This window comes from Calidris pugnax, unplaced genomic scaffold (genome assembly GCF_001431845.1).
Source record: "Calidris pugnax isolate Ruff unplaced genomic scaffold, ASM143184v1 scaffold41, whole genome shotgun sequence".
In the NCBI taxonomy this organism is placed as follows: Eukaryota; Metazoa; Chordata; class Aves; order Charadriiformes; family Scolopacidae; genus Calidris; species Calidris pugnax.
Window position 1 is genome coordinate 11,256,466 of NW_015094509.1, and position 17,205 is coordinate 11,273,670.

Here is a 17,205-nt window from a genome sequence, read left to right on the forward strand (position 1 = left end):
ATCAATCTCTCTGTCATTATTTGTGCTAGTTTTCTCCTGGGTATAGAGGTTTAACTGGATTTCGAACATTATTAGGAAGATTCAAAAGGTAAAGGCCAGCTATCTTTATGCTTGCTGGCTGGAAAGGTTTTTATTCCATCTCCTCGACTGTGATTATAGAGACACTTCTTGCTCCTTGAAAACAGTGTTAAATCCACAACTGCGCACAAAGCCACATAAAAGTAATTTATTGCACATCGCCGAACACCCTCAAGAGGCCTGAAGCAGCATTAGCATTTTTATAGGAAGTGCTGGTATATCCTTTTGCACATACCCTACCTGTTCTTTTGTTCCTACGGGATGTTTATGAACGGCACATAAATGCTGGCAAAGCTGTGCCCAGCACCATATAAAAGGGGCCAAACCCGACTGGAAGAGTCTCCAGTGGGACGCAGGGGGCCACGACAACTCTCACATCAGCTGCAGTGAGGTATTTTAGCTCCGTTAAGCACTGAGGACCGAAGGCACGGGGTTATAAATCCATCCCTGCTGACCACATATGGTTACTCCTGACCAGACAAACCATAACTCACGTCACCTCCCGCTGGGGTGGTGACACCAGGTTGTGGCGGGTGGCACACAGGGGATCCAAGAGGAGAAGCCACTCAGCCTGTCTGAAGGCTCTCCAACAGGTTTGAAGACATGCATATTTCAGCTGAAATAAAGATGACCATCATCAGTGTCACCAGTTGCAGAAAGAAATAATATTAAAACATCCAAATAAAGAAAACTGAAGAACAAAAGCAAGCCGTGCAGGCTCGTGCTTTCTGCCAGCCACACCAGTAAATGCACCAGTAATTAAAATTTAAAACAGCAAGGTAGTTGGGCTTTAAAATTCTTCTGTCGACACAGCAGTAGCAAGAGACTTTCATGCGAGCTAATATAGATGGTGCAGATTGAAAGTCACTTGGCACCAAAGCAAGGCAAGGGAATTGCTTGATTTTTGGCTGAGTTTCTCAGGGGTTATAAAAGTTACATTAGCAAATAGATTTGTTACTTTATCAGCTGACATTCCCTCTGATCAGGCTGCTTCTTTTTCTCTTCCCCTATTTTTGTTGGTTGCTTATTTCAGGGCATTCAGTCTCAGTACAGAAGGGCAGCGGGTGCTGTTTGTGGACTACTCTTGGCACAGAGAAGCCGCAGCCCAGACCTTGGATGCAGGTATATTTGCAGAGGAGGAGCATGCAAAAACATCTGCAGCACGGGATGATTTTCTGCTTACTCTATGGGCCTAAAAGGAAAAAAAAAAAAAAAATTTGTCCTTTGCCTGAAGCACTGCTCCACCTGGCTCCAAATTCTGCGTTGGAGAGAGCCAGGTTTCTCAGCAGGATGAACACGGCTGTCCACGACGTGGGGAACCGCTCCTTCAGCACACTGTGGGCATCCACACGTCAGGGAGCACCAAGTCCACCAGGAGCTTCATCACAAACTCCCATAGTTGCTAAGAAGCACCGTGGTTTGTGGTGCTCCCCTCCCAGCTCCTCTCCCCCGGGATTTGAAGATGGCTGGGACGGGGCTGAAATTCCCAGAGAAGCTGCTCCAGTCAGACTCTGCCGAGCACTGACCACAGCCAGCTGAAGTAATTCTCTCTCCAAAGCTCTGCTGTAGGTGCTGGCAGGGCTTTTTCTGCAGCAACGCCTCAGTTAACACACAGAGAGGAGGTTGCAGTTTTGGTCCCAAGCCACCTTCTGCCCCAAAAGAACCGGCCTTGCAGCCTACATTTCTCAGGGAAGACCACCAAGCAATAGCTGGCAGTGGGCAAACCCAGAGCAATTCCTCTCCGTGGCAGGAAGGGCAGAGCTGGACAAGGAAAGCCTCACAGCAGGGAATGGACAAAGTGCTCTTGACTTCAGCCTGTGTGTGCCATTTAGCAGCATCTACACCAGATGTAGAGTTGTCATCAGGAGGGTGTGCTGGCTGATGAGTCAGGCTCACTCCCACCCTCCAGAGCTGACCTTTCCAGACATGTGGTGACCAATGTGAACGTGAAAGAGCAAGCATGGCTTCCTCACTGCTGCTCCAGGGGCCCCGGTGTTTACCCAGGCAATGCAGTTTTTGGGCTGGGGTCTGGGCACCTGCAGAGGAACATCCCAGGCTCTGTCCCTGGGCAGGCTGCATCTGGTCCCCCACCCTGCTCAACACTCACCCAGTCCATCCATCTCAAATCACAAGTGCTCAAAGCTGGGGCCAGCGTGTCCCCACACCAGTTCCTGCTGAATCATAGAATGGTTTGGGTTGGAAGGGACCTCTAAAGATCATCCAGTTCCAACCCCCCTGCCATGGGCAGGGACACCTCCCACTAGAGCAGGTTTCTCAAAGCCCCATCCAGCCTGGCCTTGAACACCTCCAGGGATGGGACATCCACAACTTCTCTGGGCAACCTGTCCCAGTGCCTCACCATCCCTCAGCATCAGGAGCTGCAAACAGCAAGTGGGGTGACCTGGATTGTACACCAAGAGGGGTGCAGCCCTCGCTGTGGGGCTCTGAATTGCCCTAGAGGTACCCACCTCCCCCACAGGCTGCCCTGCTTGCTAAATAGTCCTCCTGCCACTTATCTGCTGGCTTAAATCTGTTCCAGCAGGGCAATGGTAGGGAATCCATGTCGTCGGTGTGTGTGAAGGCCTGCCTTTCCATCTTTCACTAGCACAGACTTTACTAGAGGCTTAACTCCGTAAACTCAGGTATCCATATAATTATCAGTGCTCTTCATGCCTCTGGGGGTCAACCATAGCTTAAAAAACTTCCTCTGTAACAAACTTTCCTAAAGGCTCTTGTTTTATTTATGATCCCCTGAATGCCCTTGGAAACTCCAGGAGAATGATAAGAATCAGGCCAGAGGCTTTTTGTCAGCCTTGACTAATGAAAAATCCACTTTGTGAAACAGAGTGACCTTCTTTCCAAAATGCCGTGGCCGTGTCCCAGACACCAAGGTCTAGGGATGGGGGAGTTCATAGTTTATGGCTTTGTTTTCAAATCAGTATATTCATATTCAGAAAAGTGGAGTGTTTTGGTTTTTTCTTATAAAAAAATAGTTGAAATTCTCAGAGGGCTACAGGGACTGAAAAGTAAATCTCCCAGATTTCTCAGTAAAGCAGGATTTTTTTGGCTTGCCACTGAGTGACCTCAAGTACTGCACAGGCACCGCTCGGAATTTAATCAAATGGGTCCAGTCTGCTGAGAATTGCTATTTGCCTTTCTAATGCCAAAATAGAAATTAAGAGAAGCGGTTTTCCTCTGGTTTTCTTCTGAATTGCAAAAGGGGCTGCCACAGGGCGAATGGGAGGGGAGGGAGGAGGCTGCCCTGTGTCCAGGCATCAGGCTGGGAGCTGCGGGAGGAGGTGGGAGCGCTGCGGGGAGGCCCTTCCCCAGCAAGAGGTGACAAACACTGCTTGGTCACACCACGGTGGCTCCTGAGGACCAAGAGGCAGGCTGGGGCAGTTGCAGAGCGAGGACGGGGAGCGAAGCTTTGGCAGCACAGCCCGTTACCTGCTTTGCACGGATGCTGTGTGGTCCCATAGTTCCTCTCAGCCCCTTTTGGCTTCATTTTAGGATTACCTGGGGTGGAGGGGGAAATATTTGGATTTCCTGGGGGGAAAGAAGAAGAAGAACAAAGAAGAAGAAAAAGAAGGAAATCAAAGACATTCCCAAGATGTAGCTCCCAGCTACAGGTTCTGCAGGATCTTCCTCAAAGCTGGGAGGCAGGAGGTTGCAGATGATGTTAGAGGAGCCACAGGCAGCAGCTATCCCAGCTCAGCAACAGCCAAAGAGAAGCTGATTTTCCTCCCTTTGCTGTTCTCTGCTTCCTCCTTGACAGGCATCTTCAGCCCTTCTTCCCCATCACTCCCTATGCTGAGGACACGCAGATACTCGTGACAAAAGGTCTTAGGTCCCTGCTGGAAGAGTTCGTGCCCTTGATTTCATAACTCTGAAAGGGGAAAAAAAGGAAGAGCAGCTACAAGGAAAACAATTTCTGGACAACACTTCTCCCCTACACCCCTTTCCGGAGGGTGGGATGGAGGGGAGCGGGGATGGCACTGAGCTGCAGCCCTGCCTGGTGACGCTGGGCCATCACTGCTGGTGACGGTGGCTGGCACGGCAGCAGGGACCTCGGTGCTGCCAAGCTGCCAGCCCCGACCCGTCCCTCTCAGGCTCCCTCTCCCAGGGGTCTGAGTCAACGAGAGGAATGTGTGGGGGATGCCAACAGGCTGAAGCAGAGCGGAGGAAGAAAACAACAATAGGAAAACATTATTTGGGCTTATTTTCTTCAGGAAGCTCCTTTAAAAAAATGCTATAGTTATAGAGGGAAGCAGGGTTACAGCTAAACTCACCCTTCCTACAGTTTTTATGCTTTGAATAGTCTTAGGGAAACACTTTCTCAAACCCCATGAGCCACCACTCCAAAATGTCAGTGTGACTGGAGACATCCCCTCCTGCCCCGTACCCTGCACTCCTCGGGGACCTGGAGGGGACCTCGGGGACCTCCTCCTGCAGCAAGCCTCCTGCACCATGGTTAGACCCCCAGCACCCACGCGACGTCCCCATCCCCAGAAGCTCCCTGTGGACCTCCTTCTCCTGGAACTAACTCCATGTGCCACACCGCGGTGGGGGGTCAGCATTCCCCATCCCCACGGCACGCTGTGTGACCCAAAGCACAGGGGCTATGCTGGGGACAAAGCCCACAAGGCAGCGAGGGGACCCAAGATCTGCCAGGGAGGTGTCACTGCTGCTGGCAAGGAGCCACAGTGGCAGCCCTGAACTCATCGGCATCTGCCAGGGCAAAGAGCTCATTCTCTGGTCCCCAGGTTCATAGCAGTGGCTAACACAAACATGGCCTGTCTCTTTTAACCCTACTTTAAAAAAAACAAACAGCAAATTGCCTGAAGCTACGTCTGCAAAGGCAGGTTTGCGACGCCTTAGAAGACACTTCATGTGTCCTACACCATCATGTAGAAAAGCTGTCCCTTTCAGGAACCTCTCAGCAAGCAGCTGCGTAGGTACTTGTCCAGAATAAAATATCAGGAATAAACTATTTTGGATATTCTTAAAAAAAAAAAAAAAGAAGCAGGAGGGAGGGGAGGAGGACTACTATAGGTTTTTTTCTGAAACACTGAAATGCAAGCTGGCTCAGTCAGTCCCAGCCCTGGTAGGACAGGAAGGTAGAGCTGTGGGAACACCACTGTTTGTCTGAAGGAAGTGGTGAGGGGGAAGAATAAAATGGATTTAATTTTCTTCCTGTGGCCTGAGGATGAGGAGGGTTTTCCGAGGTCTCCTTAGAAATCTGATGTTATGAAAACGGCACGGCGTGGTTGAATTTCCAACCCTGGCCAACAGGGAGACAAACCAGAGCGGCAGCTGGGAGAGTCCAGCTGGCTCCCACGATGGCACGTCCCCGGCTGCCTCCAAAACCCCTCCTTTGGACAACTCTTATGTTCAATGCATCAACATCCCAGGCAGCAAGTGCCTGGGTCTGAAACCCTCTGGTCTGGGTTTTGGGAGGCGGGGGTGCCCACTGTCTGGTGGGACCCAGAAGGGTGCCGGAGTAGGGGGGACTTTCTGCAGGAGACTTTTTCACCAACTGCTGTCCTAGCAAAAGCTGCAAAGTCTTATTTTGGGCAGAGTTTCAGGTCACATCCACTAAATTTTGGGGGTTAGTTTTGTTGTACCCAGCGCACCCGCTGGGGCTCCCCCCACCCTGCCCGGGGTCCCATTTCATATCTCATGGGCAATTAAGCATCTTCTTAGAAAGCAGCTGGCTCTGCAGAGCTACATCCGTTTCTGTGAGAGCAAGGTCTGTGTGGGGTGCTGTCCCCCACGGGGGCTGTTGCCATGGGAAATACCAGTGTTTGTGAAAACTTCAGAATCCAACCCAGAGTACCAGAGCATCCCTCTTCCTCTCCTACAGTGTGCCCACCGAGCTGGGGACAAATTCAAACAGTGGTGCGGTGACTGCGGAGAGGATGGGGAATTAAATTTGGTCAATGAACATTAAAGAGAGAAAGAAATAGGCAGGAGTGGGGAGAAGGGAGAGGATCGGCGTGTAAACAAAAACTATCCGGGAAAAACAGGCCAAAAGGCAAAAGAGTTAATTAATAGCAACATTTTATTTGACTTTAGTGACATTAAGAGAGAGTCCTGTGGCTTCAAACCTGCAGTGAGTGCTGCAATCAGTGCTCAGGGTTGTAAAGAGTTCCTGTTACATGGGTATTAATTACAGTAATTAGTGGCAAGGCCGTGCCTTGGCTGTGGTCCCCAGCACAGGTGGGTGAGGGGGTGGGTGGCTCCCTCAGCTCTCCCTGCCCGGTCTTCTCCTCCTCCTCAAGCCCCACTGCTGAGGTTGTGCTGGTGCAGAGCCTCAGCGTGGGGAGGACAAAGCGTGACTCCCCCCTCCCCAGCCCCTCAGCACCCAGAAGAGAGAGGAGGAAGAAGAAGGGGAAGTGAAAACCACCCCACGCCCTTGAACCCAAGTGATGCTCAGCCCTGCTGACACTCCTCCAAAAGTGCAATGCTCGGCCAAGCAAGCCTAGCATAGTTGCCAATGAAAGAAGAACTGAAGCTTTCACAGACTATCAAGATACCAAAGGCTCAGAGCTCAAGACAGGCAGGTGGGAATCCAGAAGAAAAAAAACCCTAAATCACCTCCCATCAGATACTGACACCAAGCTTTGTCTCCCAATAGCAGACTTAAACACCACAGGCTGTCCCGCCTGGCACCAAAGTGAAGCAGAGAATGTCATAACTTCTGAAACCGAGTCAGAAGACGCCAGACCCAGCAAGGCCTGTGAAGCCCCTGTGGGATAAGGCAGTGCCTTCTCCTGGGAGTTCCCCCCCACCGTGGGCTGCGCAGCGCCACGGCACTACTCACGCAGAAAAAACAGTTCATTTTATAGCCTATTTAAGCCAACCAATGACATTAGCAACACACAGAAATAAAGCAGATTGATTCCTTACTTTTATTTAAGTGATTCCAGAAAACACCCCCTTTGAGGACAGTTAAAAGTTTGCTTCAGTGTTGGAGCGGCTTTGAACACAGGCTTAAGGCTTTCGGGAGGCAGGGCCTGTATTTCTTAGATATGACATGACGAAGCCAAGAATTCCCCTCCTCCCAGCACCAGGGTTGCAAAACTAAATCCGTTAATACTGCATTGCAAAGTTTCCATTGATAGTGGTAGTAAAAGCTACCAAAATAGCCCCGCAGGAATGCTTTGCTTTTTCTTTTCTTGTTACCTACTTATCCCAGCAATTCTTTAAGCATGTACAGATTGGGTGCCCCTTTTTTTTTTTTTTTTTTAAAGGCTGTGGGTAACAAAGGCAGCCAACTCCCTTCACTGTAGCAAGCAAAACTAACTTTCCTCGAGTGAGGCGTCACTTTTTATTTCCCCCAGAAACATGCTGATTTGGGTGATTTCATTAAAGATGCTTTAGTTGAGGAGCTGCCACTCATTTCCTCATTGAACTGCTGTCCATTCAAAGCCTGAGATGGTGTGCAAATAGTACTGACCATTTTTCATCTTGCATAGCCAAGAGAAAATTATCACTTAAACACTGAAGATCCATCCTCCGTCTTCCCCCAATGCAGTGCTTGATGAAACTAGAGCCTAAATAAACTCCTAAGCACATTAAATCTCATTAGGTGTGCAGATATCCCACAAGCTGGGTCGTGTGCTGAACATCAGCATCAAACTATGTCTTGGATGAGAACTGCGAGTGCAGAATCAAGCCACCAGCACATCATCCATGTCTAAAGCGATAAAGAAAGCTCATCACCCTCCACCCCGTGTGTCCTGTCTAAGCACCTGTTTATCCGTGCCATGACACAGTTTCATGACAGGCTTTTGGATTCTAACCCAGTAGGGACAATGTGAGGGCAGGGCAGGGACATGAGGACAAAGCTGTGTTGGCCACCAGAAAGACCTGGGGCTGCAGGGACTGCCATGGTCCAACCCCATCCGACAGACACTGAACATGTTTTGCAGGTGGGACTTTGAAGACCTCAGGTGTGTTTTGCCTTCATGGCAATGGGTCCTTCCCTCTGTCTCCACCCAACCGCATCCCAGAGCAGCTACAATTATCCAGAATTTAACTGTCAAAACCCAGGGAGACATGCAGTTGTCTGCTGTATGAGGAGGCACGTTGCTTGCACATGCTCCTGGAGACAGCTCTGGCAGTGTCTGGTGGAGATGAAGCTTCTGTTGGTTTCTGCTGCCCCAGCCCAGGGTCAGGCAGTGGTACCTCCAGATGGTGGGACCACCGAGGCCAGTTCGCGTGCTCCGTAAAGCCCTTGCCAGCCATGACAAGGCTTCACAATTCTTGCCAAATAGTTTTTTTTGGGGGGGAGGTGTTTCCCAATGTCACCTCCACATCCCACCCCGCTGCCTTCTCTCCCCTCCCGGCACGTGGAGCCGGAGCAAAGGCGATAAAGGAGTGGGAGCCTGGCTGCTTGGCCGAGTTCCTCAGAGAGCAGCAAAGCTCTACAGCACGTGCTGCTCTGGGCAACATCAAAGAATCCTTTCCAAAAAAGCACCCAGGCCCCGCCAGCGCTTCCCCCCTCCTTCCTGGGAACTTCGCTGCCCGGTGCCCAGGAATACGTGATCCCACAAAAGAAGTTGGAGTCACTTTCCAGATCTATCTGCATCTAGAATGTATTTCCTTTCTTTCTTTTACATTTTATAAATAGTCCAGCCTTCCTGCAGCCTTTTTCCTGGCCCGGTGACTCATCATCGACTCATCACACTTGTTGCTTCATTTAAATAGGGAATTGAAAATCTCTCGCATAAATCGAAAACAAAATAATATAAAAGACCCCCCCCAGCTGCAGATGAGCAACTAAGCACTTGGGATGTTTTCCTACAGAAAGACTTGCAATAATTCCTGCTGCCCCATGGCTGGGATGCATGGGTATGAGACACGAGCCATGCTCTCCAGGCCAGCTAACCTGTAAGTGCTCGTCCTTTCCACCCTCTCTGCTTCCCAGATGGTCACAATTTCTTTCTCCTCTTTAGGTCAGTGGCAGGTATTTTTGTCCCCTGTACTGCCCTGAGAACTTCACAGGGCTCCCACAGTTTCCCCTTTATCTCAGAAAACGGCAAGACTCTTGTGTGGTTTCCTGGCAGAAGGAGATGGAGGTGACCACATTGGCCTCCTGAGCCCCCCCAGCTTTGCTGGCAGCGTGGGAAGCTCATGAGTCACCTCAGCCACAGCCGAGCGAGGAGGTGAGGTCCCAGAGACACTGACATCTCACAGGCTTTGTGAGAAGAACAGACCCAAGTTTGGGATCACTGCCGAGCAGGGCTGGGGGCTCAGTGAGCACCAATGCCGGTGGGGATGGGGAGCCCATGGGTCAGGGTCAGCGAGGTATGTGGCTGGGCAGTGGCACGGCTCCAACGTGAGGCTTGAGCTGCTCCACTGCCCCCTTTGTCGGAATTAACCTGATGAATACTGATTGCAGCTGATCAAGAACTACATCTTCATTAAGCTGATTGCATCCCTTGTGTGAAGATGGCTGCTCCGCTCTGGTGCGATGCTGCAGGTTCTATCTATCTCTATCTAGTGACTGCGGTGACTGAGGATGTTACCTGGTGGCTGATGGGTGGTTGTGGGAGTTGCTTTAATGTTTGCTGGCTGAGGGTTTCACCAACGTTTTGACCACCCTGCATTTTAGGCCATTAAGGTACTCTCTATATTTTCTTTAATTCCACTCAGGTTGCATCCCATACTCTCTTTCTCTTTTCATTCTGGGGAGGTGGGGGTTGGACTTTCCAGCTGCCTACCAGGCGATTAAACCTTAAAAGCTCTGTTTCCCAAGCAGAAGTGTTAAAGCAATTGCTTTAACTTTCAGACCAGAATACACAAGCAAGTATAAAGTTTCATCAAAATGGTGATATCCTAACAAAGCTTTTGAATTATTTAATGCATTTTATACGATTATCACCTGATTTATGTCACAATGCAGCTAGTTTAGTCTTCTCCTGAATATATGAGATGGCTAAAGATGGGTTGTGCTCTTGTTTTCTTATTGCTAAAGGACCACGTTTTCTCTTGGTGACAACAGAAAGCGTTCCAGATCCCCATAACCCTAGAAAAGACATGGAAGCTCTGTGTTTCACACTCCAATACATGGTAAGACATATTCCAAAAACATCTGTTTTAGCTGAATATTACCCCCCTGACCACGTGCTCCAGGAGAAACAAAGATTTCTGCAGAAAATCTGTGGTCCAGAACAGGGAGGCTGAGCCCGTGCCACACGGATTCATTCATTCATCATTTCTCCTGACCTGATTTTGTGCTGCTAACTTTTCTGACAGCTTGCGAGGGTTTCCTTGGTGATCTCGGTTTGTTGCCAAAGCAGACAAATGAATCACCTCCTTACAGTAAAAGCGGGGAGCTGCCAGGGGAATACCTGACGCCTCTGCAAGTCTCAGGCCAGCCGATGGCAAAGCCCTTCCTCTCAGCTCCGGGGCACGTCCCACGTCTGCACTGTGCCCCCCACTGTACCCACCCTCTGCCAGGACCACAGCACCCGCTGGTGAAGGTCGTCTTGAAATAGCACCACCAGATGGTGAAGCTCAGGAGGGAAAAAAAAACCTCAGAAAGCCAAGCTCCCCAGGCAGGAGGGGCAGACGGGCTGCCCTGGTTCTCATCTCGGCCGTGTCTGTGGCTCCAGACATGCTGCCCCAGCTCAGGACCCCTCTTCTTTTAAAAGGCGCATTAGTTCACTCGTGGAGCATCTGAGCCTCCCACAAATACTCCCTCTGTAATGGAAATTATTCTTCTCCAAACCACAAGGGAAAACGCTGGCCTTTTCCAGCCTTCTCTCTGTCCTTGCCAAAGAGATTTAAAATCCCCCGAGCACTGGCAAAGGCACACTCGGGGTACGTGCAGGGTGCCCCGGCACCGCAGGCCCCTTATCCCCCCAGCCCTTCTGGTTTAGGCGGGGCTGGGATAACCAGACCCTGAGCCCCCCGACACCTCTGGCTCGGCCCTGCTGCTCCCCCTGGGGCAGGAGGGAGGTGTCTGTGCTCCCCCTGGGGCAGACAGGCACCCCCCCGGGCCCCCACCTCCCCCTGCCTCAGTCTGTAGAAAATACACACAGTTTCCCCCTGTGCAACCAGCCCTGATTGCACAGTGAGGTCAGCACTGAAAAGGTGCCTAATCATGGCCGTTCCACACCATTTTTCAGGTTAGACTGGGAACGAAACCCCTGAATGGCTGGCTTCATGGCCAGTTGGCTTCCACTGTTAAGCTTTAAAAAACAGCATGTGAGGTAAATTCACAATTACTGCCCTGCCTTCGGGCTGGAACCAGTCAGAAGGGAGGGTGGTGAGACACTGGGACAGGTTGCCCAGAGAAGCTGTGGCTGCCCCATCCCTGGAGGTGTTCAAGGCCAGGCTGGATGGGGCTTTGAGCAAGCTGCTCTGGTGGGAGGTGTCCCTGCCCATGGCAGGGGGTTGGAAGTGGGTGATCTTTGAGGTCCCTTCCAACCCAAACCATTCTGTGATTCTATAACTCTGTAAGGGCACCTCTCACTGCTCGATTCTGTCTTTAGAGTGAGAAGCTGTGTTTTATTTAGCTCACAGCAACACCAGAAACAGGCTTTCCCCTGCAGCCCCCAAAGCAGGTGCTCTCAGCTCAGCTCTGCTCCCCCCTCCAGAGCTGCATCCCACACAAAAACCACCAGCTGCTGATTTTTTCAGGCAGGGGAGAGGGCCATGGCACAGGAACTCCCTTTTCTTGCCCTTCAGTGGCACGGCAGGACGAGACACTCGCCTGGGAAGGCAGGCTGAAGTTCAGCTCCCCACTGAGCTAGAGGGGTTGGAAGCCCACGACCCACACTGGGGAGGAGAGCCTGGCCTGGCAGGGCAACCACGGGGGTGGCACTTCCTTTACATCTCCCTTACACAGGGCTGGATTCAGTGCCAGTGAGGGGGCCCAGCCTCCCAGCAGATGTGGGTTCCAGCCCCAGCACTGTCACAGGGTTTTATCTCATGCCCATAAAAAGGTAAAATACCTGGAAAGGAGACGGGGGAGCAGGACTCGGGCTCCTGGGGAAGCCTGGCTTTGGCGTTGGGCTCCGGCGGCGCGTTGCCTCCCGGAGCGGGAGGAAAGGGCGATGACTCAGGTTTTCCCTCGGCGTGGCCCTGCGTCACACAGGATAAGGTAAGGAGCGGCCCGGCCCCAAAAACACCCCGCGGGGCTGGGCAGCGAGTCAGCGGCCGCGCAGGGGGAAGTCTGGGGATCCCCGGGGGCAGAAAAGGAGGTGGAACAGCCCCCGCCAGCAGCACCAAGGGGCCACAGTGGCTGTCCCCTGCGAGGTGGTGGCAGCAGAAGGCAGAGGAACCCACCCCGGCACCCTTCCCTGTGCCAGCAGGGCATCTCCGCTGGCCCCCTCAGGGACACACAACCACAGACACTACCTTTGGTTTGAGGTTTTTTTTCCTGGCCAAGAGAGAAGTTCTGCCATGAATTTTAAAAAGTAAATAAATAAAAACAACAAAAAGAGAGACGTCTATATTAAAGAAAATCTGTTTTATTGTAAACAAAGTATAAAGTACAACATAAGAAATGTGCAAATCTTTAAAGTAGTCACAAAAAGCGTATCTAATACACTATTTTCAAACCCTTTGCTTTCTGATGCGTGCCCTCAACATTATATGATAAAATAGAAATAGTGAAAGTTGATGCATTATTTGTCACAAAAGCTACAGTTTAAGTTCTAGGCCGGTGTCTTTACTGCCTTATTTTACTTTTCGAATCACAACTTTCTAATTTAAAACAATACATAATATATCCATTTCATTTTTAGTATAAACTGTCATTCACCAAAAAACACGATCGAGAAGCCCAAGATCCTTGGTTTTCTCCCCGAATCAACCCCGAGCAGTTTACAGTTGCAATGTTTCTCTCCAAAGTGCGCTGTATCCCTTTCCGAGGGACGCAGTGGTACGGAACCGCCAGAAGGTAGAAAAGGAACCGTAAGCACCACAAAAGCAGAAGCACGCTCCAACGCCCAGGTAGGAGCAGCTGTGATAATCACAAGGCTTGCCAAAGCAGCTGAGAAAATATTACAAAGCTAATGAGGATTCAGAAACCTTCCTACCCTCCCGCTGCCCCCCAGCAACAGCGCTATAAAGCTGGGTGTGTTAAACACCCCACACTGGGGGATGGCTCCAAAATCTCCACGAGTTTGGCACCAAACTATCGCCTGTGACGGGGCTGGAGAATGGATAGGAGGAAAGGATTCCTACCAAGAAACACAGCAGCAGTAGGAAAACTGATTTAGATTATCTTACACAGGTGTGTTCTGGGCTTTCAGGGCTCCGCCTGTACATCCCGTCTTCCCGCACTGCACCGAAGATTGACAACTGAAAGTTACAATGGGCGCTGGTCTCAAGCGTCAGCGGCAAACCCTCAGCAACACTTAACGCGTGACTGATCTAGAGTATATACGAGTAATTTGCAAAATTCAAAATTTCCACAACGTGTGCTGCTCTGCTCTAGAACCTCCCCCCTCTCTCTCTCTCCCTCTCTCCTTACCAGTGCAAAAGACACCCGCTATTCCAGTCAGCCACCAGTTCTCCCAGCAACATTTGTTGTGGCCGAGCACAGGCTGCCTTTGCCCCCTCTGCTGCATCTCCATCAGCAGCCGGCGCGGGAGAACCACGGGCCGGGAGCAAAAGCCTGGTTTTAGCTGGCAGATCCCAGCGGCAACAGTTAATTCCACCGTCTTCAGAGTTCAGTCCTCTCACTGCGCGGCCGCTGGCGGCACGGCGATATCGTTTAACTTGCTCACTTCCATTTGCCAGTTGGGTAACTTCTTGGCCGACAAGTGGCGACGGGCATGCTTCGTTAAGTGGTCACTCCTCATGAACCGCCGCTCGCACATCGGGCAGGCAAACTTCTTCTCCCCGGTGTGCGTCCTGCGATGGCGAGACAGTTCATCAGACCGCGCAAACCTTCTCTCGCAGCCTTTCCAACTACAACTGAACGGCTTCTCTCCTAAAAGGGGAAAAAAAAAAATAGACAAAAAAAACCCCCATGAGTATCAACTGAGCAACAAACACTACTGCCTTGGCTGGCAGGATTTGACTTTTTTTTTTAAAGAAAAGTTTGTTAAGACAGCTGAGCCAAAACATACATATTCATTATATATATATGTATATATATATATATGAAAAAATGTTTATATATCAACATTTAAACATGCAGACTCACTATCATGAAGGCTAATTAGTACCCAAGGGTTAACAATTCCCTCAAACCAAGTAGTTTGAGATGCTCTTTACGTCTCAGACAGCTGATTTTAACTCCCTGCCCCACATGAACGACTTCACGTGCCCAAAACTACCCCTGAAAGGCAACCAGTAGTAATGTTTTATGTAACAGAGCTCTGGAGAAGTTACTCTAAAATAACCAAGGCAGGAACAGCTTGGAGTGGATCCTTAATATTCTATCATAAAAGAATCTCTTAAGTTTTGCCCCTCCTGACAAAGGCATTCCCATGGAGGAGCCCAGTGAGGTGCCTTTAACTCTGGAAAAGCACACTGTAGGCTGGGCGAGGCCTTGCCTCCCCGCTGGTAAGAAGCCCTACTGAAGGCCTGCTGCCATGAAGCAAGTCCAGCACAAACAAACTGCTGAGTCAACTTCCCCTCCGGGAGATTTCCTGTCAGAGATTAGGCAGCGTTATAATGCACGCTGGCAAAAAAAAGCACCTCATTACTGCCCCGCAATTTGTTCCATGAACAAATCCGGTAATCTCTAGAACCTTAACACGTTGTGGATACGGCTGCAATTTTCTACATTAATTTTTAACATCCAGCAACCGTGACCAACCTGTGTGTGTTCTGACGTGAGCCTTCAAGTGGGAGCTCTTGAAGTACGTCTTCCCACATCCCGGGTAGCTGCAGATGTGACTCCTTATTCTTGAAGAATCGACCGGAGGAGTGGTTTTTGCCGCAGAAGGTACGAAGCCAGGAGCAGGGGCAATGGGAGAGAGTCTCGTGCCATTCGGACTAATAATGGGAGCCTTTGTGCTCTGCACAACCGGCTGGGGCACGACGAACATCACAGCACCTTTGGGGACCTGGGTGCCCATGAAGACCATGGGCTGACAGAGAGCTGGCTGCTGGCTCGGCGTGGTGTTGGGCACTACGGCTGTCACAACATTGTTGTTTGCGGGCAGAGGGACCATCTGGCAAATCACTGGCACAGGGGGGGCTCCACTGCCTTGCGTGGGGCACGGCGGTGACACCCCCGCCGAGCCAGGAACGGGTTGATGCCTGCTGACCGAGGGCTTTGCCAAGGGCACTAGGCTTCCAGAAGGTTCTGTGGCTTTTCCTGCTCCCACTGGGAGTTCACTGCTCGCCTCACTGGCCCTGCTCGGCAGCGCAGCGGAACACGCTGCAGGTTCTGCTTCAGCCTTTTGTTTACTGGCTGTTTCCCTCGAAACACTGTCCTGGTACTTCAGCACACTGGCCATTCTCACCGGGCAGGTTTTGTGATTACAAAGCTGGGCATCAGCCGTGTGGCGGATGACACTGGTCGCTTGAGCTTTCGGAGGCCCCGCAGCTGGAGGCCTCTCCGTCTCTCTCCGCGGGGCAGCCGGAGGCTTGGCAGACTCTGCCAGCCACTTGCCGAGCGCTGCAGCGGGTGCGGGTGCCCCAGGATGGACCACCTGCGACATCTCCAGGTCAGAAGGGCTGTAGGGGGGCGTCAGGCACTGCGTGGGGAGAGAGACACAGTAAGGGAGGGGCTCGTTACCAACACATCACCGCTGCACTGATTATTAAGAACAAGCATGCACGTGTACAAATTCAAAAAACTTACAAATGCTGGTATCGCATTAAAGTCGGCTGCTCCAGGAAGCAAAGTCTCATCACTCTCTTCCGACATATCAGAGGCTGGAGTTATAGGTCTCATTTCTGCATGTTTTTTGAAGTCCGATTTCCAGTTGCAACTCATAGAAATAAGGGCTTCGACAGCCTCATAATCGCTTTTTTCAGGAGTATTGTTCCAGAAATACCTAGTATCTCTCTGTTTCTCAGTCATCACCTCCATTTCTTCCTTCTGTTTCTTGGAGAGGAAAAAAAAGAGGACACTTTGAGCCTAATGCTAAGTTTGAGTATTTTGAAGCTTGTTATAATAAGGCATCATAAAAACCAAACAAAGCAACCCGTGCAAGATAAATACGCTTGGTCATGTGGAAGGGCATGCCTGTGTTTTCCTACCCTGTTTATTCATATAACATTTTTATGAAGCTGTTAGTGGGGAAGTCTGGCCATCTGGTAAAGATTTTATATTTTCTTGAGACAAAAGAAAATTTTGTCCCTCCAAATCTTAAGCAACAATTTAAGTTACTCCATATTGCAATTGCTGTGGCTGAAAACATAACGAAAATCCTCCCTCAAAAAAAAAAAAAAAAGGAAAACAAGACTTCCTCCCCCATCCCACCCTCCTTGCATTTTTGCTTTAAACACAGCCCTGGGTATTGTGCTTATTTTGATACACGAGAACGAACCGTATGGGGACTAATGTGCATTTTCTTCAAAAGGTATAAGCTACCAAAAGTGTTCCAGAAAATACTCAAAAAGTCCCTCTCACATACATGAGAGAAAAATCACCAGCTTGGACAACTGAAATATATGTATATTCACTATCTGACTGATCACCACACGGCACCGACCCACACAGAAAGCCTCCTACGCCCTGTGTTCTGCCATCACCCCAACGCAGCTTTCCGTTTCTGAGGGATGCTGCCCGCCGCTGGCAAAGAATTCCGCCCCCCCCGCCTCGCCCCACCCACGATGGTGTGGGTGGAAAAGCCTCCTTTCTGGAAGCCGCCGCCTCCCCAGTCACGAGTGAGACGCATCTTTTTAAGGAGCCCCGGCAGGAGAACAGCCCCCCCCGCCATCACCGACAGTCCCAGCCTGAGGAGGAGAAACGGGGGCGGGCGCGGCCGTTGGGCGCGCGCCACCCTCACCTCAGCGCACCCCGCCGCCCGCCCGCCCCCGCTCTCCTCCTATTGGCTCAGCCGCGCCGCGCCGGCGCCTATTGGCCGACGCTCATCGAGGCGCGGCCCCCAAAGGAGGGGGGGGAGGCGGAGGAGGGGGCATGTGAACAAAGCGTGATCAGCGCCTGCTCGGCGGCGCGCCGACCCTTCACCCAGTTTCCCC

The 17,205-nt window shown here is 51.0% G+C and overlaps 1 protein-coding gene and 1 long non-coding RNA gene across 2 annotated transcripts; both read right to left on the reverse strand.

The window, feature by feature from the left end:
• Positions 1-369: 369 nt before the first annotated feature.
• LOC106902113 lies at positions 370-12,156 on the reverse strand. The gene is made up of 3 exons (XR_001414430.1): positions 12,045-12,156; positions 3,526-3,624; positions 370-1,270 (listed from the first exon to the last, which is right to left on the reverse strand). It is a non-coding gene; the product is annotated as an uncharacterized LOC106902113 (long non-coding RNA).
• Positions 12,157-12,543: 387 nt separating this feature from the next.
• Positions 12,544-16,586, reverse strand: KLF10 (Kruppel-like factor 10). The gene is made up of 4 exons (XM_014965161.1): positions 16,551-16,586; positions 15,860-16,099; positions 14,867-15,752; positions 12,544-14,032 (listed from the first exon to the last, which is right to left on the reverse strand). Exons 1-4 carry the CDS (start codon positions 16,569-16,571, stop codon positions 13,779-13,781), a joined length of 1,401 nt encoding a protein of 466 aa, XP_014820647.1. The 5' UTR covers positions 16,572-16,586; the 3' UTR covers positions 12,544-13,778.
• Between the last annotated feature and the right edge of the window lie 619 nt (positions 16,587-17,205).